The sequence below is a fragment of the Callithrix jacchus genome, chromosome 1, assembly GCF_049354715.1.
Source record: "Callithrix jacchus isolate 240 chromosome 1, calJac240_pri, whole genome shotgun sequence".
NCBI classification, from domain to species: Eukaryota; Metazoa; Chordata; class Mammalia; order Primates; family Cebidae; genus Callithrix; species Callithrix jacchus.
In genome coordinates this window covers 71,155,423-71,178,867 of record NC_133502.1, presented here as the reverse complement: position 1 = coordinate 71,178,867, position 23,445 = coordinate 71,155,423, and the positions used below count along the sequence as shown (strand labels likewise).

Below are 23,445 nucleotides of genomic sequence, written 5' to 3'. Positions count from 1 at the left end.
TTCCTAAGCACCTTGTCCAAGATGATGCAGCAAGCAAAAAATGGGGATATGCATCAGGTGCCCACCATGCAGAGAGACTGGCAGGTTCCGGCATAGCTCTGAACTCTTCCTTCCCCTCTTATCCCTTTATAAAGGTTTACATGACCCGATTAAAAGAGAGAGAAATCATTTTTCACTAATTGATCACTAATACAGTACACTAATACAAAATGAGTCAGAACTCAAAACTTAAAGGCATAGACTTTCTACCTTTGTTTGGTCTCCTGGGTCTCCTCGTGCCTGAGGCTCTGAGTGGCTTCCTGTCTTCTCCCAGCCAATCTTGTTCCCGCTGATATGGCTAAACATAAAATGAACATGATTACTGTCTAATCACTTTCACAAACCAGCTGACAATGATAAGAAGGGCCTGAGCTAAGTCTATGGACTCATAATAAAAATACTTTTAAAATAAACATGATGTCGAGAAGTAATTCTATTATAGTAATATTTCTTCCTACTTCAAAAGGGTAGGTGATAACCACATACTATGGAAAAGAAATTATCAAACATCTAACTTAGGAGTAACCAGGCAGTTTAGGGATGGTCTGTGATGTGCTTAGCACCATGGAGGATGCAGAGAAAACAAAGGCAAGCCTTGCCTTGGAGGATCTTTCCATCAGCACAGCAAGATAAAGATCAGCATTTAATTGGCAATTGTCAGGTAGTAGAAGACTTAAATGTTACCTGCACTGAACACTACACATAATTTATAAATAAATGTAGGGTGACAATACATCACATAGGACACTCCAGCCTATTCATGTGGAGGATACATTAGAGCTAATACCAGAGGTGACTCAAACTGCATAAATGTGAAAGGCAGTAAAAATATACTCTAGGCAGAGGGAGATGGCACAAAGTTGGTGGGTTCACAGAACAAGGAATTCATGGGAACTTATTTGGAGAACGGCTTTATTTGATGACGTAGTGAGAAAAAAAGGATAAGGAAAAAGAGATGAGAAGATTACAGAGCATCTCAAATCCATAATGAGAGATAACTGTGCTGCTACCCTTAACAGTCTGGGAAAACAATGTCATGGGTTTAATGGGCATTTTAAAAAGTGAAACAAGACAGACCAGAATGAGTGGTGTGAATTAGCAGTATTTCATAAAGTCTTTATTCACTTGTAGTATATGAGCCAATGTAAAAGGGTAGATTACCACAGTCCTCAGGCAAATGTGAAATGCACTGTCTACAGGTAGCAGAGGATGTACAGGGACTTGAGCAGGGACAGCAGGATGCAGCAACACACTGGAGCCTCAGTGCACAATGTGACCCTGAAGCAGGGACAGTTGTGGCACTCCGTGCACTCACCCTTCCAATATAAGGTTCCATGCCCAACAACCTTCTGAAAACTAGTGCTGGCCACAGGGCATGCCAGAATGGGTCAACTGGCCTGCCTTTATAACTGACTCGCATGACAGATGGAGAGGTTTTAAGACCAGCTAATTCTCCTATCTTCCAATCAACTTCATTTTAGTTCTCTCTTTTAAAAAAGAGGGGGAAAAAGCTGCAAAAAAGATCCCATCATCACATGATAGGCCCTTCCATCCAAGGATACCACACACATGCCATGAAAAGTTCACCCACCCTGTTCAGGTTCCCAGGTCTTCATGGAGCTTGGAGAAACCACTGCTCTGTGTACGTTCACTACCTTATGCCCAATCTCAACCTGCAATTTAACAAAACTAGAGAAAACCCCAGCAGTGGCTCAGATACATCAAAAACTAGTTCAGGCATCCCCAGAGTACGGTGGTCTGTCCCACTGAGAAAGCAACCACTGAGAGTGGAATGTTAGCAGACAATGGAGAAAGGAGGTAGATGAGCATGCTGATAGGGATACATGAGTCAGCATGCCAGGAGATGCAAGGGGCAATAGATTACTAAATCCTGGCCTAGAAGTACATGGCAACATTGGCACAAACCTTGCTTATCTACCACAGGATGTAAAGAACAATAAGCATTCTCAAAGTGTTGTTAAGCTTAAGACTCACGTGGAATACTTATTAAGCATGCAGATCCCCAAGCACCCATACCCAGCATATCTGTCCCTAGAGTGTCTGGGGTTCTTGGAGGATAAAAGGATCTAGAGGATCATACACCCAGGATGGTGGGGCAGGGGAGGCCAAGTGCTAGGAAAGTGCCAACCAAGGAGGGGCCGCACCTCTCTACTAAAACTGGAGAGCCAAGGCACCATGCCAGCACCACCTGAGATCATGCAGACCCTACACTTGCAAGCCTTATTGTTGTTCTAGGTAGATTATCAATTTAAAAATAAATGTCATAATGTGAATGCTCATATAACCTAAAAATCATACTGTAAAATCTAAAATTCTGCCTGAACAGCATCTTGACAAGAAACAGTTTTTGAGAAGGCCAATATATTTCAACAGGATAAGGATATTACTTTACAATTTGAAAAAAAAAAAAAAAAAAACATTGAATATATGACAAAAGCCTTGCTTTGAAGAACAGATGGATAAAATTTTAGAATACTTCTATATATATTTGTTTCATTTTATACCACTAATAATGCCTTAAACTAAGACTTGGAACCATGTACATAAACCAGACATTTCACTGACTCACACTGCGCTGAGATGCACTGAGACAGGCATCAGCTACAGGGAAGTGGAGTCAGTGACATGGGCACTGTGCAGGAAGCCTGCGGTGCTCTCACAATCTCATACCCACCCCCACACTATAAATCTCTAATGATAAAATGATAAAATCCAGGCTCAGAGAGGTGGAATCTCCCCACAGTCACAAATGAAGTAGCTGGATTCAAACCCAGACACATTATTTCAAAGTACTGGCATCTGCTACCACAGCAGAGACGAACTGAGCCTACAGACGGTTTCACACATATGGGAGAATGCAGCATGCAACCAACAGAAAGGGTGACTCTGGCAAGTAAGCTCGGCAGCTGGGGAAGCCCAGCACTACAGGACGGTGTATTCACAGGCTGTCAGAGAGGTGTGCCAAGGCCTCACTTCACTAGGAACGTTTGGAGCTTCTCCTGCACCATAGCCTGGGAAGAGAGCAAACTGTTCTAGTCACTAAATGACTTATTTTATACATCTTTCAGCAAGTTGGTGAGGCTAGGATGGAAATGCACTGGTGTTCGCTTACACCAAGTACACCAGGGTATGTCATGTCACTCATGTTCCTGCCTGTCAGGGGTGTAGGGTTTTCCTTTATGGAGCAGAAAAAGAGAGAATGTTAAGTAAAAGCTGACTCCTGTGTCAACAAAGAGCAAAGGCAAATAAAACCAAAATGAAGGAAAACAAATCATTAAATGTAAAAAAGAACATATCAAATTCACAGCAGAACTATCTGGCATATATAAATTTTTCATTCCTATCTGCTCCTCAACTCAACAGGGCTGAGAATAGACAGCCAGGAGGAGGGTCTCTGATAGTTTAACGAAGAGGGCCTTGGCCCTGCTGGTGCAGGGAAGCAGGAGGCCTCAGCCTGGTTGGACAGATGCTCAAGAGTTCTCCCACAGGGCCTGGCCCTGTCAAGTGCTATCTCCCTACAGAAGCACCAGTATCTGGGTGCCCTAACCAGGGAAGCTGCAAGAGTCACAGAGACAGACACCCAATAGGTCTAGTCTCCTCATGCCCCTAATTAAGATAACATCACACCTTCAGATTTTTTTTCCTTCACACAATGCGTGAGTTTAAAAGGTCAGGAACACTTTTCCATGCAGCAGTCAGATGATGGCTCAAACTTCTTTCACAGGCTTGTCAGGACTTCTCGCTGTCATAAGAAAAGTATGTGACCAAGAAGCCCCAGCTGGTCATGTAGCTGTCCCCTTGCAGCCCACAAGTGAGGGTTTAGAGACACCTCACTGTGTCAACACATCTGTCTCGACAAGATCAATATGAAATGTCAACACAGATCAGCGAATGACTAGAACACAACGTAGTGATATAGATCGTAATTAATTTTTGTCAACACATAAAATTCAGAATCACTTTTATGAGACGATATTAGAAATGGCACCATGTGTGTTAAAAAGTCAAAACATAAATATAAAGCAGATATCTGTCTGGAACAAGAGCATAACAATCTGAAAGAGAAACCTACAGCTACAGTGAAGCCATTCCTTCAGCCCCAAGCCTACCTACCTACCCATACCTCAGTATCCTAGAGCAGGACACAATGAAATTCTCTTTGTGAAACACAAAGTTTTTTTGGAAATGGAGTTGAAAAGGACTTAAAGGACAAGAAAAACACTCAAAACCATCTTCAAGCAAAAGAGGCAGATCAGGCGCATACTTCCTGGGATAGCAGGTCAAGGGAAGCCAAATAAAATTCTTTAGCTCTTTCACATTAAAAACCAAATCAGTGTTCTGGTTTTCCAGCATACTAATAGTTAATTTTTAAAAAGTAGTGATAGCTACCATTCACTGAGCCTATACATCTGACTTAATTCACAAAAAACTCAGCAAACCTGCCACACACACTTGAATGCTCTGAGGTTCCACAAGCTTCAGGTCACACCACCACCTAGAAATACCAACCAAGAGACTCTGATCTTGGTTCTTGCCAACAGGGGGCTGTCAATGCTGCTTACAGAGCATGCTGACACCAAGCAGCCTGTCTTCCTGCGGTGCAACTTTCACAGTCCAGATTTGGTCCAGGGAGTACATGTCATTAGCAAAAATTAACAGGGGAGGGGAACACAAGACTTATGCAAGAGATGGCTCCATAACACTACATGTCAAAATACATAATAAATGTGGAGATGTTCTGTTCCATAGGGCCTTCTCTCCTCTTAAGATACATATATAAATTCTCAAGAAAATGAAACAAATTTATACAAAGTCACAGGTGGAAAAAAATTCAGTCTTCTATCTGAACAAGAACTTTTACATATCCATTTTAAAATGTCAGTAATTTTATTCACAAACATTAAACCAATAAAGTGGACATATACATATCTTATTAAATATTAGGTATTAGGTACATATACATATTTATGCTTACATGCACAAATAAGAATATACACTTACATAAGTATATTTAACTGTAAAAGTTGTAAAAATCTTATTTTAGCAGATGCAGAGGAAAATAAGGTGCTTGAATATTCACCAATCTTTCAAATATAATTACCTCTCTAGAAGTAGGATCATGTGGCATTCCCTATATTGTATTTTCCAGTGTTTGAATTCTATATAACTTTGTATCATGATGTTAATTAGAAAAAAGATATAAAACAAATAATTAAAAATTTTAACACCGCAACCTCAGATTTGATTCAAATTCTGCAAGTCCAAATAAATCTATGAAAATAACATAAAATAAACACCTCCACAAGGATTCAATTGTAATTGTTTTTTTTTTTCTGTTTTTGTTTGTTTGTTTTTTGGAAACAGGATCTCACTCTGTTGCCCAGGATGGAGTGCAGTGGCACGATATTGGCTCACTACAACCTCCGCTTCCCGGGGAATAAGCGCACACCACCACGTCTAGCTAATTTTTGTATTTTTTGATAGAGAAAGGGTTTGACCATGTTGGTCTCAAACCTCTGCCCCCAAGTGATTCGCCCATCCCGGGTTCCGTAAGTGCTGAAACTACAGGCATGAGCTGCTGTGCCCAGCCAACTGTAATGTTTTGTTTTGTTTTTGTGATGGAGTTTCACTCTTATCACCCAAGCTGGAGTGCAATGGCACGATCTCAGCTCACCGCAACCTCCGCCTGCCAGGTTCAAGCAATTCTCCTACCTCAGCATCCCAAGTAGCATGCCGCCACACCCAGCTAATTTTTTTGTATTTTTAGTAGAGACGGGGTTTCACCGTGTTGGCCAGGATGGTCTTGATCTACTGACCTTGTGATCCACCCGCCTTGGCCTCTCAAAGTGCTGGGATTATAGCTGTGAGCCACTGCGCCTGGCCCTCAACTGTAATTCTTAATTCAACTGAAACAAGATTACAAAGATCTGACAGGTACCAGGAAGGGAAAAAGATAAGAATGTCACATTAATTTTTAAAATTTTAACCAAGAATAAAAGCAAGTGTATGCCGAATAAAAGCAAGTGTATGCTGAATAAAAGCAAGTGTATGATGCTGTTCTAACAAAAGGAAGTGGAGGAGACATTACTTAGAAAGCCACACGTTTCATTTCTTTTCTTTCTTTCCTTTTTTCTTTTAAGAGACAGGGACTCGCTCTGTTGCCCAGCTGGACTGCAGTGGTGCCATCATGGCTCACTACAGCCTCAAACTCCTGGGCTCAAGTGATCCTGCCATCTCAGCCAACCATGTTGCTAGACCCACAGCCACATGCCACCATATCAGCCTAATTTTTAAATTTTATGTTGCTCAGGCTGGCTTCATGGAATCCCCCTGCCTCAGCCTCTCAAAGTGCATGGATTAGAGCATGAGCCACCGTGCATGGCCCCTTTTTCTTATTTTATTGCAAACTGTTTCAGGCCTAGAATAACTGCCAGTCCTGATCACCACACAAGACACCAGCCTACTGTCTTCCAAGGGACATGCTAGAAAGACAGTGTTGTGTCTCTGCAAAGTAGCCAATTAAACTCAGAACTGAGCTTCCAACAGGTTCACCTTCAATTTTGTTGGAAAAATACATCAGACACGCACAGGTATGTGACAAGAAGTCTTCTCATATTCTAAGAACTCCTCCTCTAACAGATTTTCCAAAAATTCTAAAGAGAAACTTCTATTTCAAAAGAGTAACACTGCCCATACCTTCCATTCCAACAGTATAGGAGAACTGTACATACAGTACAAAGACATTGAACAACTCACCCAACTAAAGAAACTAAAATGCTGAATAAGGTATTAAAGAAATACAATAAAAAGAGATAAATTTATTCTCAGGGCTGCCAAAGCGCACCCAGATGAAGGCTGCCCTACTGCCCCTGAGGACTGGCTGAGAGCATTTCCTAATCTGCTGCCATCTGTGTGGATGCTTCCCCGTGAACTTGGGGTTACAAGGGCATGTTCTCTGTAGAGTGTGAGGTTCCTGATCAATGAACCCTGATGAAAGCATGGGGACACACACATCTGTTCCTCCAATGTTGCTACAAAGTACACCCCACACCCATCTTTCTACAGGAGCAGAGTAAATCTCCACAAAGAGTACCAGCACACATGCAGCTCTCAGAAATCCCCAAGTCATGCCAACATCTACCGATGCTCAGAAGTGGCAGTCAGGATAATTCTACCCAAAACGTCCCACCACAATTTATCTTTAAAGATAAATGTTTGACAATTTTATAGGCTTTTGTAAAAGGCATCTTAGCTCTAAGTTGTATAACTTTGATTTTGGTAGTGACAGTGAAAAACTTTTTATGTTTATTAATGGTTGCTTCTTCTGTGAATTGCATGCTTATATCTTATTTTGAGACATGAGATCTCACTACATTGCCCAGATGAAAGTGTACTGGCCATTCATAGGTATGAACATAGCTCATTGCAGCCTTCACCTCCTGGGCTCAAGTGATCATCCTGCCTCAACCTCCTGAGTAGCTGGGACTACAGGTGTACTGTACCACACCCAGCACATTTGTATCTATTTCCATTTATAACTGTTGCCATCAGCTGCACACAGTGGCTCATGCCTGTAATCCCGCCACTTTGCAAGGCAGAGGTAGGAGGATTGCTTGAGGCCAGAAGTTTGAAACCGGCCTGGGCAACAGAGCGAGACCCCATAACTACAAATAATACAGGTTAGCTGGGTATGATGAAACATGCCTTTAGTCTCAGACTCTCAGGAGACTGATGTTTGAGGAACATTTGAGCCCAAAAGACTGTGGCTGCAGTGAGCTATGATGGTGCCTCTGCACTCCAGCCTGGCTGAAACAGTAAGACCCTGTCCCTAAAAAAATAATAATTTTAGAAAATCACTTACCTTTTTAATTAATAGGTAGCTTTTTTCTATTTTGGTTGTCTCTTTTGTTCTGTAACAATACCCATCACCCATCACTACCACCCTTTAAAAGAGTGCCACTGATTTATTGTTGGGGAACCTAGGCCGTCTATTTTCCAGGGTGTCCCACATTATTCCTAACTTGTGGTGTCACTAAATGTGCACTAGGGAAGATAGGAGAAGTTAGGGCTGGACAATAAGAGGAAGAGCGTAGCAGGTGGGGGCACATCTTGCTATGCATCTACAAGGCCAATCGCCTCTGCTATTTTATAGTCTAGAAATTATAAACATTTCTGGCCAGGCATGGTCACTCACACCTGTAATCCCAGCACTTTTGGGAGGCTGAGGCAGGTAGATCACCTGAGGTCAGGAGTTCAAGAACAGCCTGGCCAACATGGTGAAACCTCATCTCTACTAAAAATACAAAAAATTACCCAGACATGATGGTGGGCAACTATAATCCCAGCTACTCGGGAGGCTGAGGCAGGAGAACTGCTTGAACCCAAGAGGCAGAGGTTGCAGTGAGCCTAGATCACGTCATTGCACTTCAGCCTGTACAACAAGAGCAACATTCTGTCTCAAAAAAATAAAAAATTATATATATATCTCCTTTATACCATCAATATATTTTAAGACCAGAGTTCCGGAGTTCAACTGTTTCCACCAGCTGAATGGTCTGACTGTCTGGAGACCCACCGTCCCAAGGGCAAATAGCATCAAGGTGGGAGTAACCTCACCACCAAAGAAACACCAGGATCTCTCCAGCCCAGGATCATTCTAAGTATCCTCTGGATCAAGGATGTCCAATCTTCTGGCATCCTTGGGCCACAGCGGAAGAAGAATAATTGGCTTGGGCCACACATAAAATACACTGACAATAGCTAATGAGCTTTAAAAAAAAAAATGGAAAAAAAATCTCATAACGTTTTAAGAAAGTTTACAAATTTGTGTTGGGCCACTATCCTGAGCTGCGTGAGGCCCATGCACCATAGGATGAAGAATTTTGCTCTAGATGTTTCCCCTGGCACTTGGAATACATCCAGCTCTGCACGGCCCAGCCCTGCTGGTCCTCACACCCAAGCCTACCAGTTGGCTTGCTCCTTTCTCCCAGTCTTCCGGCACTCCTCTGCTCTAGTGCTCCCAGTTCCCCACTCCTCACTCTCAGCATGTCTTCTTCACGAACTCTCCAAGGTTTCCTTGTTCAATGCTTATATACTGTCCTCCAGAATGCAAGCTCTGGGCACAGATGTCATCACTCCTGTCCTCTGTCCTGTTCACTAATAAATGAATGCCCAAGCATTTGTTGGCTAAGAGAATGAGTAATTTCTGTTCCCTTAGGACCATCCTGAAAAAGCAACATAGGTCCCAGGGTTCTAATTAAACTCAAAATGAAAGGTAAAATAGTAGGGACTTTTTTGGTAAACTGTAATAGCAATTCATCGTTCTCCTATGCTCAGCTTAAGCAGTGCCATTATACACTACACATAAAACCAATTCAACACACTAGAACCCTTGCTGAAAATCACGAACACTGTCCCTACTTGGCACAGTGGACACAAAATCCAATTCACTCCCCTGCACCTGCAGGATTCCTGTGATCGAGGATTTGACCCCAAGTCGAATGCTAGTTTCTGACCCCAAAACTTTCAGGAACAAGCACCCTTGTCTCCTCTTCCTTTGTTCATCTCCAGTCTACCATGCCATAAAAAGGGCGTGCATCCCTGGGTGGCAGTGAGCCCTTTAGTAACTGCCCTGGGTTGACAGACATTCCTTCCCATTTTACGGATGCATTGCACATTCATTATAATAAAAGTGGAAGCAGATTCAAGGAAATGAAGTTTCTGCTAAGTCACACAGCTTGAATCCAATCTTTTGATTATAGGCTGTACCCTGCATTCTTCAGGACACTTCATACCACAAGGATGCCAAAACACAAGACTCTGAGCAGGTTACATTCCAGTGGCAGAAACAAGATGCACCTCCAGAAAACAGTAAAGATGCTGTATCGGGGATAAAGACGATACTATAAGAGGTCAGAGGGAGGCCAGATGCCTAGAGCTCCAAAAACCTGACCAGAACCTGTAGAGGCAGGTAGGAGATTCATACACAGAAAAGACAGGACATGCTCAGGCATTCCTACTTCCTCCAAGTTTGGCTCATCCTAACAAAGATAACTTGCCAAATTAGATGGGCAACTCGCATTCTTCTCAATCCCTCCACGCTGGAGAAAGAAGCACCTCACCTGAGCCATGTCCTGGTCACCACCTACGTCCCCAAGTCAGCAACTCAACCTGGTTTCCACATCTCCATCACTAGCACTGAACTGCTATACTCATAAAACTGACTTCTTTTGCTTTTGTCTTACTTCTTACCTATGTTTCAGAGTTCAGAAAGAACATTTCTTACTAAGATGAAAACTGTATTGTACAGACACTTTGATCCTTGTTGTACAATGAGTCAAATTGTACAACAAAATGCACATGCCTTAGAATTCTAGCATGTGAGGGCTGCTAAGACCATCTAGTAGTTCTCAAACTGCAGTGTGCTAAAGACTGACTGAGATGCTTATTTAAAATGCGAATTTGGGGGCCCCAACCCAGAGATTCTGATTCAATGGGTACTCAATACATTATCTTGCTAGAGGTTAACTTAAAACTTTGAATATTCAATTGCAAATCTTTACTTCATTTTAGAGTCTTAGCACTGCATATACAGCAAATAATCATTTATTAATTTTATACTTCTCTGCATGTACAGCAAATAAACATTTTATTAATATTACATTTCTCTGCCATAAACAGGGTGTGCATTCTTGGGTGGCAGTGAGCCCTTCAGTAACTTCTGCCCTGGGGTCCATTCTCATTTTACAGACGGACAAGGGACAGAGAGGAAAGATCACCTGCTTCAGGTGAAACACCAGGTAAGAACTTGCGCGGAAACTGACAACTACATCTCTTAGACTTCCTACATCAGAAGCAGATGTAACATCAACCAGCCCTGGTTATCCACCCTGTAAGAAGAGTTCACACTAAGGAAAAGGAGACACTGACTTAAAAGAAAGACACTTTCTTTCCTTTTCTGTTTTTTTTTTTTTAATTAAACATAAGATAGTTTAAATGAAGTGAGGAGTGCAAATTTAAGATTTCCTCTATTAAATTTTAACCAACCATGTATTTGTGAACTCATTTATTCAGGGACACACAGTATTTAAAATATTCCTCTAAGGAAACAGTTCCAGCCTGAGTCTAGGCAGCTTTCTAGGGTTTTGCTTGGGCAAACAATGATATTTCAAAAGTGTCTTGCGCGCTGCTCAGTTTTAAAGGAGAGGAAATTGAGAGTTCCCTTGATCCAGGAGCCAGGAGATTGATGCTTTTGGGGGGCGGCAGGGGGTTGATGTGGTGTGTGTGAGTGACACCACATGGGACAAATGCCCCCATGTTTTGGTCATCACATAAACCAGTTCTTGTCAAACTCCTCCCCAGAAAAGTTTCCTGCAGCTCCAGGCCAAGGGGCTGGGATGCTGCAGATTTTAAATCGTGGGAACGTCAAAGAACATACCTACTCTTCCTCTTTCTTCTCTGTCCAAGGAGCCCCTGTCTGAGAACAGCTTGACCATCACCTACCTGCAGCAAACTACATCTCTGAGCAAAACACCTGCCAGGCCAGCAGGCCAGAAGGCAGCTTCCCCAGGTCACCACCCGCCAGGTAGGACCCAGCAACTGCCACCACTCACTTTGTCGTCCCTCCACTGCCCTCGTCGTTGTCGGAAGATGACGATGTAGAAGAGCCAGGGAAGTAGGCGGAATCCACGTGGTTGGGGCTGCCGCTCTGGGCCGGGTTGATGGGCGAGGACCGCTCATACAGGGGCGTGTGTTTCCCTTCGTGAGGAATGTTGCTGTAGCTGTTCTGCTCCGTCAGATTCTTCCCGCTCGTGTCCAAAGTGAGAGCTGCTGGCTCAGAGAGGCTGTACGGGTATGGACCCTGACCCGGGGCACCCCCTGGGCTGGGCACCTGTGGGGCCTGAAGGGAAGGGCATAGGTCACATGCACATGTAGCAGACAGGACCAGACTCAGGCCCAGGCTGACGTTTCCTGACTCACTTTTATGTCAACAAACACTGGCATCTATTTCACATATCAATTCAAGAGGTTAGGAATTTACTTTAGCATTTGTCAAAATTTAATGCACACACCGTGTCTGAGGCCCGCCACCCCACCCGACCCAGGGAACGCCTTACCACGGGCTTTGCTTGCAGAGAGGTCTGCGGAATGTTGAGCATCTGAGGAGGAACGTGCGGCGGCACCATCCCAGGCATTCCAAACGGACCGGGTCTGGCTGCTTCACCAACACAGAGAGAAAAGAATCACACAGCTGTGAACAGAATGCATTTCCCAGGGGATCCTGGGGGACAGTGCATGGCGCCAGGGGTCTCACCCTCACCTGGCTCAGACATCGACACCACCATGGGTCCCACTTCTCAAATTGCTATTTTACAGTAAAGAAAACTTAATATATATTTTTTTGAGACGGGGTTTCGCTCTGTCACTCAGGCTCGAGTGCAGTTGCACAATAGGCTCTCTAAGCCAATACCAGACATGGTGAGACCATGGGTACAAACACTGTCCTTGGTCCAGCCTCCTGAGAGCCAAGCATAGGCCACAGAAGCTGGGAGTGAAGCACAGATTGTTATTGACTCCCCCCAGAGAAGGACCAGGAAGCTTACAGACTACAATTCGTCTGAAGTTCCTGTCTTCCAAGGCGCTCAGCTCACAAGCTCTAAAACACCACAGCCCTTTGATCCTGGCTCACATCAAGAAAAAACCTTGGCACAGCTTCCACCCTGGTACCAAACGAGGATAACTGCTATACAAGAAGCTAGGAATAATGAGACTGGCATGTGTGCAGACACTGGCACCTCACACTTGCATGCAACATGCATACACAGACACACGTGCACACAACACATTCCTAACTGAACAACAAGGCCACAGATCCATGCCTCTTAGGGGTGTGTGTGCACGATCAAGTTCTCACTCACACACAGGCAGAGATACACACAGCTGTGCATACAAGCACAACGCTCATGTGCATACATATCACACACACACGCATGGCACAGACAACACAAGGAGGTGTTCCTAACTAAACAGTACATCGGCTAGAACTGCATCTCCACGTGTACAATCAAACTCACTATTATTTTTAAAAACTGTTCACAATGATTGTGATAGGCAAGGTTGGCCCAAAGAATATTATAAAATCTATTCAAGTCTAAACAATATAATTTACATCCATGTAAAACATCTAGCGGGTAATGTCTTGTGGGTAAACTGACACACCTAACTTTGGAATAATAAAAATGAAAGTCTAGACTCAAGTAGCAGCCATAGTCAAGTGAAGATGATCATTTTTGTTTTTCTACTTTTGGCCATTACATCCTAAAATCTTCCTTGAAAGCACAAACTTTACTTTAAAGCAAACAAACTACATTACAGCATAAAACCAAGGAATTTCAAGGGAAGAATATTTTCTAAAATCACATTCCAATCATTGACCTCAAATAATCTTCTGTGAATCCACAGAGCAAGTCACTATTCTATCGAGGCAGTCCAATAAGTGAATCAATTTGTCTGCATGTTCTGAAGGCTGCAGAAGCACCTCCTCACCCAGGGTCTGCCTCTGCTGATTGCAGGCTTCGTCTAAACCGGTGCCCAGGTGCAGCTGAGCAGAGCACTGTGTGTCTCCTCTACGACAAGAGGCATCTTTCTCAGAAGGGACATGGGGCTCCTGAGTGGAGATCACACCATCAGGTTCTCACATTCTTCTTTTCACACTTACCAAAGAGGTGGGCTTTCATCAAAAAAAAAAGTACGCAGACTGAAGACAAGAAGCAAAAGAAGAAAAGGCCAAAACAATTTACTATATTTCAAAATATTTCATAACTTTAAAAATGGTTTTTAAATAGTAAAAAGTTCTTTCAGAATGATGAGAGAAAAAAAACGTACACTGCAGTCCCTCGGCTGTGTGAGCTCCATTTTTACAGATCAGCTACCTACTTCCTCAAAGGACTCACTCACTCCTGTATGAAGCTATGTGGCTTTTGCTCTGTATTAAAATTAGATAAAATTATTAAAGGAAAGGAATGGTGTTAAACTGGAACCTCTTCTTAGAATTACAGTCAGCCTTACCCCAGTCCGCATTCCTAGCCAAACCTAACAAACGTTCCTCAATTACCTAACATATTATTCTGAAACGTTATGTTAAACTAAACAAAAAAGAATAACAAAGTAAGTAAAAAATTAAAAAAAAGGAAACTGACCAAGTTTGGTGGCTCACGCCTGTAATCCAGCACTTTCGGAGGCCGAGGTGGGCGAATCACTTGAGGTCAGCTGTTCAAGATTATCAGGGTAGCCGACATGGCAAAACCCCATCTCTACTAAAATCACAAAAATTATCCGGGCATAGTGGCAGGCGCCTGTAACCCCAGCTACTTCTGAGGCAGAAGCTGAAAATCGCTTGAACCCAGGAGGCAGAGGGTGCAGTGAGCAGAGATTGTACCACTGTACTCCGGCCTGGGTAACAAGAGTGAGACGCCATCAAAAACAAACAACAACAACAACAACAACAAAAAACTATACGGGTAGGTATTGTATGATTTTCAAGCATTACCCAAAAAATACAGCTTTGAAAATGTTTAGTTCAAGATTAAATAAGTCAATATAATCCCTACCACCTTTAGTTTTCATCGCTTGCAAACATAGACAAGGCAAAATCTTCCAATCATTTTAAGCATGTGCAAATGCACGTATGTACTAAATATCAATAGTCTACAGAAGATAAGAAGGTATACAAAGGAAACTCTCATGTAACCTGTTCACATTACACTACAGATCCAGTGTCCACAGAGGCAGGGTGGGGCCTGGAGCACAGTGGGAGGGCATGACGTCTGGCCATCCTGCCGGGGGAGGAGGCCCAGCAGAGCCGGTCAGGGCGGCCAGCCAAGTCTGGACTGAGACCAGGTGCAAAGTGGGTGCCCAGGGAGGCAAAGGATGGAAGAGCAACTCCCAGGAGCTAAGAGCCCGGGGGCAGCCGATGCCAGCCCAGAGCCTGTGGTGCTGGCCAGACCCCATGGACAAGCCAGAGGCTGGTGCTCAGAAGGCGAGGCCTGGTGACAGAAGGAGACAAACCCTGAGGGATGATCAGCTTGAAGAAGGCTAAGTGCAAGGCCCATGAGAAGTAAGATTATGAACTAAGTGAACAGGCATACTCTGTGCGACAAGTGAAAGAATTCAGAACAGCAAGAAAAATTAAACCAGGGAAGCAAATTTCAAGTCAATAGAAACAAGAACTTTCTAAGAACGAGAGCAGTTCCACAATGGAAAGGGCTGCTTTACTGACTGCTTGATTGCTCATACAGGAACATTCTACAGCAGAGAGCTGCGCTGAACTTCTATAAGCGTTCCTTGCTCTCCAAATCGTTTCCATCCCTGAATGTGGATAGCAAGAGGGCGGACATCATTAGATACAGCATCATTCAAATCCACCCCGTCCCGAGTCTCAAGTAGCAAGTTTTACCTAAATGTATTCAGTTCCCGGGTTCAATTAATCAGTTTGAACAGAATACCTGAACTGACTGAGCAAAGTTCAAGAAGGCAGAAAAGGAACATTACATCTCACTAACGCTGGTTACGGCGGCTCACACTTACAATCCCGACACTGGGAGGCTGAGGCAGCAGTTCAGACCAGCCCAGGCAACGCAGCAACACCCTGTCTCACAAAAACAACACAAAAAACCAAGACCCCAAATCCCATTTAGCCACCGAAATGTGTTTTGTAAGTCTATGATGAAGTAAGATACATTAGTTTCTGTCCATTTGTAGATTTTGGAAAAGCACAATGTAAAAGAAAACTCTACCAGGTCTCTATTTTGAGGTCACTGCTAAACTGAACTGACATTCCTCACTTGTTACCAAATATTGAAATGCCATTAACAAACCCAACATCAATAAACCTAAATGCATCCACTTTGGGAAGACACACGCTGCAGTCTTTTAAATCAGACAATAGCTCAAGGGAGGGTATTGGTTCTTCCAAAACATCTGATTTTTAAGTTCAAAATAAAAATGACCTTCCAAAACAGCCACACTATCAGGCAGTCTGTGTCACTCCCTATACCATACTAACTACCACGAACTCACTGAAAACGGAGCGAAAGGTCGCAGAGCAGACACTGAAAGCAAAGCCCCCAGCACCAGCAGGAGAATCCAATTTTCTGCTTGGGAATTCTGGACCGGAAGGGCAAGATGAGTGGCCTTACTCAACAGGAGTAACGCCCTGACTTCCCCCTAGTGCCTCTACTCCGTCAGTGTCTGGGGCTTAACATCAACGTTATCTGCGTTAGCTTTAAAGATAAAAACTTATCAAGATGAACAAGGATGCATCTCAAAAAGACCAAGTGCAGAATAGTATGTACAATATAGCATTTAATTTAAAATCAAAGGAATGTATTAATTATTCCATATATAGAGGTGAGAAAATATAAAAACAAGTTCAAGGGTGCTGTACGTGACTTGTAGAAAAACCTGATGCATCTCTTTTTATAAAAGAATGATCTTGAGCACAGGTTGCCATTTGTGTAACCTGAAGTAGGTGCACCACCACTCAGTCTACTGTCCTCCTGTTTTTTGTTAACAGTTTTTCATCACAACAACAACAAAACTTTAGTAAAAATCTAGGAAAGGGCAAGTCTAGTAAGCAAAGCTATAGGACACAGTGAGAACTTAATATAAAACATTTTTAAGGAATAGCAGATGTTTAGGCTTGTTAGTAAAACACAACAATAGTATAATATTGAATACCTCATGAAAATAAAAAAATTTTTTAAATCATTATAGTACCAACTAAACATGTTCCTGATACTGACCGCAGGGACATGGCTAAACATGGCACCTCCACGCTGCAGAGTATCAGACTATCTCTGGAAAAAATAAGAAAGTCATCACCAGCTTCTATAATGGGCCCTACTTATGGGTCATAGCCCCCAGGCTCAGTCAGTCCCCAACCCTACCCCCAGGCCATCCCTCCCCATTGCTGAGCCCACTGCTCTGCAGGAGGCCCCAGGGGCCCCATCCTGCCCTGACCACAACAGGACAGGAGGGCTACCAGGTGGGTCCAACCATCCAGCTGTCAGCCAGGCCCAGCCTGGGTCAGTGTGGGGGCCATGTGGTCTCTTTCACATTTTCACTCTTTCTGCCCTAGAAGACAGGGAAGCAGCAGGACACACAGACCTCACGCAAAACAGGAGCTCTTCTCAGTCAGGATGGAGTGATGACCAACAGCAAAGAAGGTGAAGCTCCCGATGGCCAGAGCCCAGAAAAACAGCCCCAGGACCAGCCTGGCTTCTCCCTCAGGTTTGCCACATGGGACTTTCACAACATGAATTCCCTCTCCTGGGCAGGCTGCCCCAAGAGCTGGAGGGAGCAATGCCCACCCCAGACCGGTCGAGCCTGCCGTCTCCTAGATCTTCCTCCAACTCAGCCAATGGGCGTTACAGGAAGGTGATCCCTCGGACACAGTCTGGACTGGTAGAATGTGATCAGCCTTGGGGACCTGTCAGAACACAGGCTGACCACAGGCTCCTATCCAAATGAAACACCACACGAGGGCCTTCCCAAGTACCTGCCAGCTGCTACACCTAGAGGTCACTGTGTTGCTGTGACCAGGACCAGGTTGCTGGTCACTGTGTAGCATCTGTTCTTTGCTTAGCGCTGATTAGCACCTTTTTCAACATGTTCCTATTTGCAAATTTCTTCTCTCACACACAGCAGTCTGGCTGCTGTACACATCTACCCTTGGTCTGCCCACTCTGTGACCTCCTCATGCTGCTTACTGGAGGCTAGACTTTCAAAAGGCCACATGTGCACCCAAACCATGCCTTTCTATATTCTTAACTCCTCTCTCTTAGTAGTGATCATCCCCATTAACAACTCCAACCTGTTCAATTCTCCCCTGCATTTCAAAGCCCCAACCCTTTATGGAAATGACTGGACAGAGGTCTGGCACTTGCCACCCATCCTATCATCCTATCTTCTTCTATGAATTTCTATATTTAGGAAGAAGGAAAGCTAAACACGATGTTTCCTAGGATCGACTGCCTCTTGTTGAAGGCCAACCAACTGCACACACACACAAGGTTTGGGAGCTCTGAGTGCAGCCGAAGCCTGCCCTGAGTGGTCCTGCTAACACTCCATCTATCAGGCAGCACCCTCATCCTGCCCAACCTCTCAGAACTCAGCACTGCTGACAACTGTGCACTGGGCATCTCCCATAGCTTCACTGCGCCACCCTTTCTGTGCCTTTGCCTCCTGCATCTGGCCCCAGGGGCGCCATCTCTTCACCCTCCATATCCCCCACCATGGCTCCTCTCAGCATCACACACACCAGCAAAGCCACAACTCAGGACTCCAGCTTAGTGCCTCACTCTGCTTTCACCTGTGCATTCTACTGCCTGTTTCCCATCTCCACCCAGATCCTAGAAGGTGCCTTAATATTTGTGTCCAAAATCATCCTCCAAATCTGTCCTCCTCCAATCATCTTTATTTCATTAATGGCATCCTCACCTGAGCTGCTGAAGCCAAAACTCTGGGAGCCATTTCCCCTGAATTCTTTTCATTGGGCTTCCATAATTAAGCATCAATATCTACTTATTCTGTCTCTCAAAACCCTGTGAAATTCGCCCAGCACTCCTGCCTCCCACAGAGGGGAACATGACCCAGGGACTGCAACCATGCCTTGCCTCACTACTGAAAGAGTTCCCCACTCCTTTCCCTACACCTGCCCCTGCCCACCCTGATCCCCTCTGCACACTGAGGCCCAAGCAATCTAAATGTATACCTCAGCACACCACTTTCAGATTATAACTCTTTCATGTGGATTATTTCTTTAATCTGAAAAAGGTGGAGGAGATAGTGCTAAGGGTTAAGATGACAAGACATCAGACTTCCCCTTAAGATCAAAGACCAAACAAGAACAGTCACCATCGCACCTTCTGTTAAAAATCATGCCCTGGCCAGGTGCAGTGGCTCACACCTGTAATCCCAGCACTTTGGGAGGCCGAGGTGGGCGTATCACAAGGTCAGGAGTTTGAGACCCGCCTGGCCAACATGGTGAAACCCCATCTCTACTAAAAATACAAAAATTAGCCGGACATAGTGGCACATGCCTGTAATCCCAACTACTCAGGAGGCTAGGGCAGGAGAATTGCTTGAACCCAGGAGACAGAGGCTGCAGTGAACTGAGATTGCGCCACTGTACTCCAGCCTGGAAGACAGAGCAAGACTCCATCTCGGAAAAAAAAAAAGAGAGAGGAAAATAAATCATACTCTAAGTCACAGGTAGCTCACTCAGTATATCACAGTTCCAAAAGATACTAGAGAAGACACAATCACCCAAAGCAAGATATAAAAATTAATAAGAACTGAGAAAAGTTAAGATAAAATTAACTTACAGTATTCGTTTGAAAATATAATTTAAGCCACACACAGAAATAGCACCTAAAAATAAATACTTAGCAATATCTCTAAGGAAAGATGTTATGAATGCTTAATGAAGAAAATTCAAGTTTATGGAAAGATCTTCAAGACAATGCAAATCAATAGAGAAATGGAACATTTTCTTTAGTACACTCAATAATAATGTTTATTCTTTCCAAATTGATCGGAGTTGGTATAATTCCAATCAAAATCTCCACAAGGATCACAAAATGTATATAAATGTGAAAAGGATGAAGAACAGTCTTGACCTCTTGCAGAAACATTACATGGGCAGATTTGCCCAACCAAATATCAAGTATTATTTCAAGGCTATGGTATTAGAATGGCATAATCCTGTGGCATGAGGATAATCAGAAATTCAACAGAACTGAGTGCAGAAGCAGACCCATACACATGGAGACACTGGACATGTCAGAAGAGGACAGTGTATTCAGTGGACAACACTAAGCAACAGGTTCTCCACTTGGTGAACAAGAAATTGAATTCCCTTACTCAAACCGTAAACAAAATTCAGTGCCAGGCAGAGTCAAAGGGCAAAATCATAAATAAAACTCTTAGAGGACAAAATGTTTATCACCTCAGGCTAGGGAGGAATTCTTCCTTTAAGTTTTCTTTTTCTCTTTCTCATATAACACTTTAAAATATACACAAGAAAAAGGGAACTGCATGATGAGCCACATGTATCTATCAACCACCTTCAAAATTAACCAGCACACGGCCTATCATGTGTCATCTGCACCTCCACCCTTCTTTGCACACTACTGCATTATTGTGAAGCAAATCTTAGACATGACATCATTTCATCCATAAACGCAGGATAGGACTTAACAGTACAGACAATAAAGGGAAAAATTCATGTATCTGACATTAAGAACTCTGATACCAAAGCACATCATGAAGACAGAAAAATGCAAGCCACAGATTGGGAGATTATTATTTGCAGTCCATATACCTGACTAGCATACAATGTATCCCTATGAATAAACAAGAAGAAAAACAACCCAACAGAAACACAGGGGAACAACACGAAAAAGCATTTTCCAATGGAGGAAACCCTGCTGGCCCATAAATATGAAGATTCTCAACCTCATTAGTAATCAGGGAAATGCAAACTGAAACCTTTATACGATACAGTTTCATAATCAGTAGACCAAAAAAAAAAAGTGGAGCAACAAGAGGGTTCTTTCACTACTGCCAGGAGAATAAACAGGTTGGAAGCAGCGGAGGCTTGAGCAGGGTTCTACGCTGGAGCCTCCCTGGAATGCCGCTCCTGGGCGTATCAGGTCACACGAAACAATGTTCACAAGGGCACTATCCATCATGGCAAGCAGCTGGAAACAGTCCATTTTCCATCAACAGTAGAATGCACAAATATATATTAAGACAACGGAATGCTATACAGCACTAAAAACTGAACTATGCCAACATGAATTAAATGTAACAATATAAATACTGAGTTAAGAAGGCAAGTCAGGCTCCCCAACTGGGACTTCAGTTCGGATACAGTGCCTCAGCGAGCTGCCTGAACAGGGCAGAACAGCAACTTAGGTGGGCGCCGGGGCTGTCAGCACAGATCTAGGCGGAAGCACTGGCTGACGCAAAAGCCAGAAAGCCAGCTGGACGGAGCCACCAGCCCGCCAGAAAGAAGGGGAAACTGAAAACAGGGAAACAGCCCATACGGCACAACGGGTCATCCCCCCCGCGCCCTGCACAAAGCCCAGCAGGCTAAAAAACTCCCACTCCAGAGTTTCGCACCCAGAACATCAGTTAGAGAGCGACCAGGAACGGTCGAGCTCGGTGGGGGTAAGGGAAGCCACCACTGCAGAAGCCAGCCTAATTTTCCTGAGTAAATAAAAGACGCAGCAGCTGCACTGAATCCGTGGCAGCCCAGCAGCGCCTCTGCAGGCAGACAAAGGAAAGGCTGCCTCTCCAAGCAGCTACCTGAGATCAAAATTATATAAATACAAGAAACCAGCACAAGAATGAAATCATTAAAAACCAGAATGCCTCTCCCCCACCAGGAGATCACAACTCCTCACCAGCAAGGAAACAAAGCTGGACAGATAACGAATTTGACAAATTGACAGAAGCAGGCTTCAGAAGGTGGGTAATAATAAACTTCTCTGAGTTAAAGGAACAAGTTCTATCCCAATGCAAAGAGACTGAAAACCTTGAAAAAAGGTTAGAAGAAATGCTAACTAGAATAACCAGCTTAGAGAATAACATGAACAACTTGATGGAGCTGGAAAAACACAGCACAAGGACTTCGAGAAGCATACACAAGTTTCAATAGCCGAATAGTTCAAGCAAAAGAAAAGATATCAGAGATTGAAGACCAACTCAATGAAATAAAATGAAGGCAAGAAAAGAGAACAAAGAGTGAAAACAAGTGAACAAAGCCTTCAAGAAATATGGGATTATGTGAAAAGACCTAATCTACGCTTGATTGGTATACCAGAAGATGATGGGGAGAATGAATCCAAGCTGGAAAACACTCTTCAGGACATTACCCAGGAAAACTTCCCCAACCTAGCAAGGCAGGCCAATATTCAAATACAGGAAATACAGAGAACACCACACCGACAGTCCTCTAGAAGAGCAACCAGAAGGCATATAATCGTCAGATTCACCAGGGTTGATACGAAGGAAAAAATACTAAGGGCAGCCAGAGAGAAAGGTCTGGTCACCCACAAATGGAAGCATATCAGACTCATAGCTGATCTCCTGGCAGAAATCCTACAAGCCAGAAGAGAGTGGGGGCCAAAATTCAACATCCTTAAAGAAAAGAACTTTCAGCCCAGAATTTCATATCCAGCCAAACTAAGCTTCATAAGTGATGGAGAAATGAAATCCTTTATGGACAAGCAATTGCTGAGAGATTTTTGTCACTACCAGACCTGCCCTACAAGAGCTCCTGAAGGAAGCACTAAACACAGAAAGGAAAAACCAGTACTAGCCACTGCAAAAAACAACCAAATGGTACAATGATGCAATGAAGAAATTACGCCAACCAAAGGGCAAAACAACCAACCAGTAATAAAATGACAGGATCAACTTCACACATAACAATATTAACATTAAATGTAAACGGACTAAATTCCCCAATCAAAAGACACAGACTGGCAAATTGGATAAAAAGTCAAGAACCATCAGTGTGCTGTATTCAGGAGCCCCATTTCATGCGCAAAGACACACATTGACTAAAAATAAAGGGATAGAAGAAGATTTACCAAGCAAATGCAGAGCAAAAAAAAAGCAGGGGTGACAATCCTAGTCTCTGATAAAATGGACTTTAAACCAACAAAAAGCAAAAGAGACAAAGAAGGGCATTATATAATGGTAAAAGGACCAATACAACAAGAAGAGCTAACTATTCTAAATATATATAAACCCAATACAGGAGCACCCAGATACATAAAGCAAGTTCTTAATGACCTACAAAGAGATTTAGACTCCTGCACAATAATAGTGGGAGACTTTTAACACTCCACTGTCAGTATCAGACAGATCAACGAGACAGAAAATCAACAAGGAAATCCAGGACTTGAACTCAGATCTGGACCAAGCAAACTTAACAGATGTTTACAGAACTCTCAACCCCAAATCCACAGAATATACATTCTTCTCAGCACCACATCACACTGACTCTAAAATCAACCACATAATTGGAAGTAAATCACTCCTCAGCAAATGTAAAAGAATGGAAATGATAACAGTCTCTCAGACCACAGTGCAAGCAAATTAGAACTCAGGATTAAGAAACTATCTCAAAACTGCACAACTTCATGGAAAATGAACAACTGGCACCTGAATGTCGACTGGATAAACAATGAAATGAAGGCAGAAATAAAACCAACGAGAACAAAGACACAACATACCAGAATCTCTGGGACACATTTAAAGCAGTGTCTAGAGGAAAATTCATAGCAATAAATGCCCAAATAAGGAGAAAAG

At 43.4% G+C, this 23,445-nt stretch overlaps 1 protein-coding gene across 9 annotated transcripts in view; it reads right to left on the bottom strand.

Moving 5' to 3' along the window:
- The window catches only part of FAM120A (family with sequence similarity 120 member A), a 120,266-nt gene that overhangs the window by 43,566 nt on the left and 53,255 nt on the right, over positions 1-23,445 (bottom strand). For 5 of the 9 annotated variants that reach the window (XR_013532171.1, XM_035298936.3, XM_054253619.2 and 2 more), the window contains exons 6-8: positions 12,177-12,277; positions 11,673-11,959; positions 250-337 (exon numbers count right to left, since the gene is read on the bottom strand). Coding sequence is in view for 7 of the 9 variants with exons in the window: in XM_035298936.3 (XP_035154827.1) it covers positions 250-337; positions 11,673-11,959; positions 12,177-12,277 (476 nt within the window). In the remaining 2 variants the exon portion in view is untranslated. The remainder of the gene's footprint in view (positions 1-249; positions 338-11,672; positions 11,960-12,176; positions 12,278-23,445) is intronic. The other 4 variants (XR_013532172.1, XM_035298946.3, XM_078365040.1 and 1 more) reach the window with 1 other exon arrangement.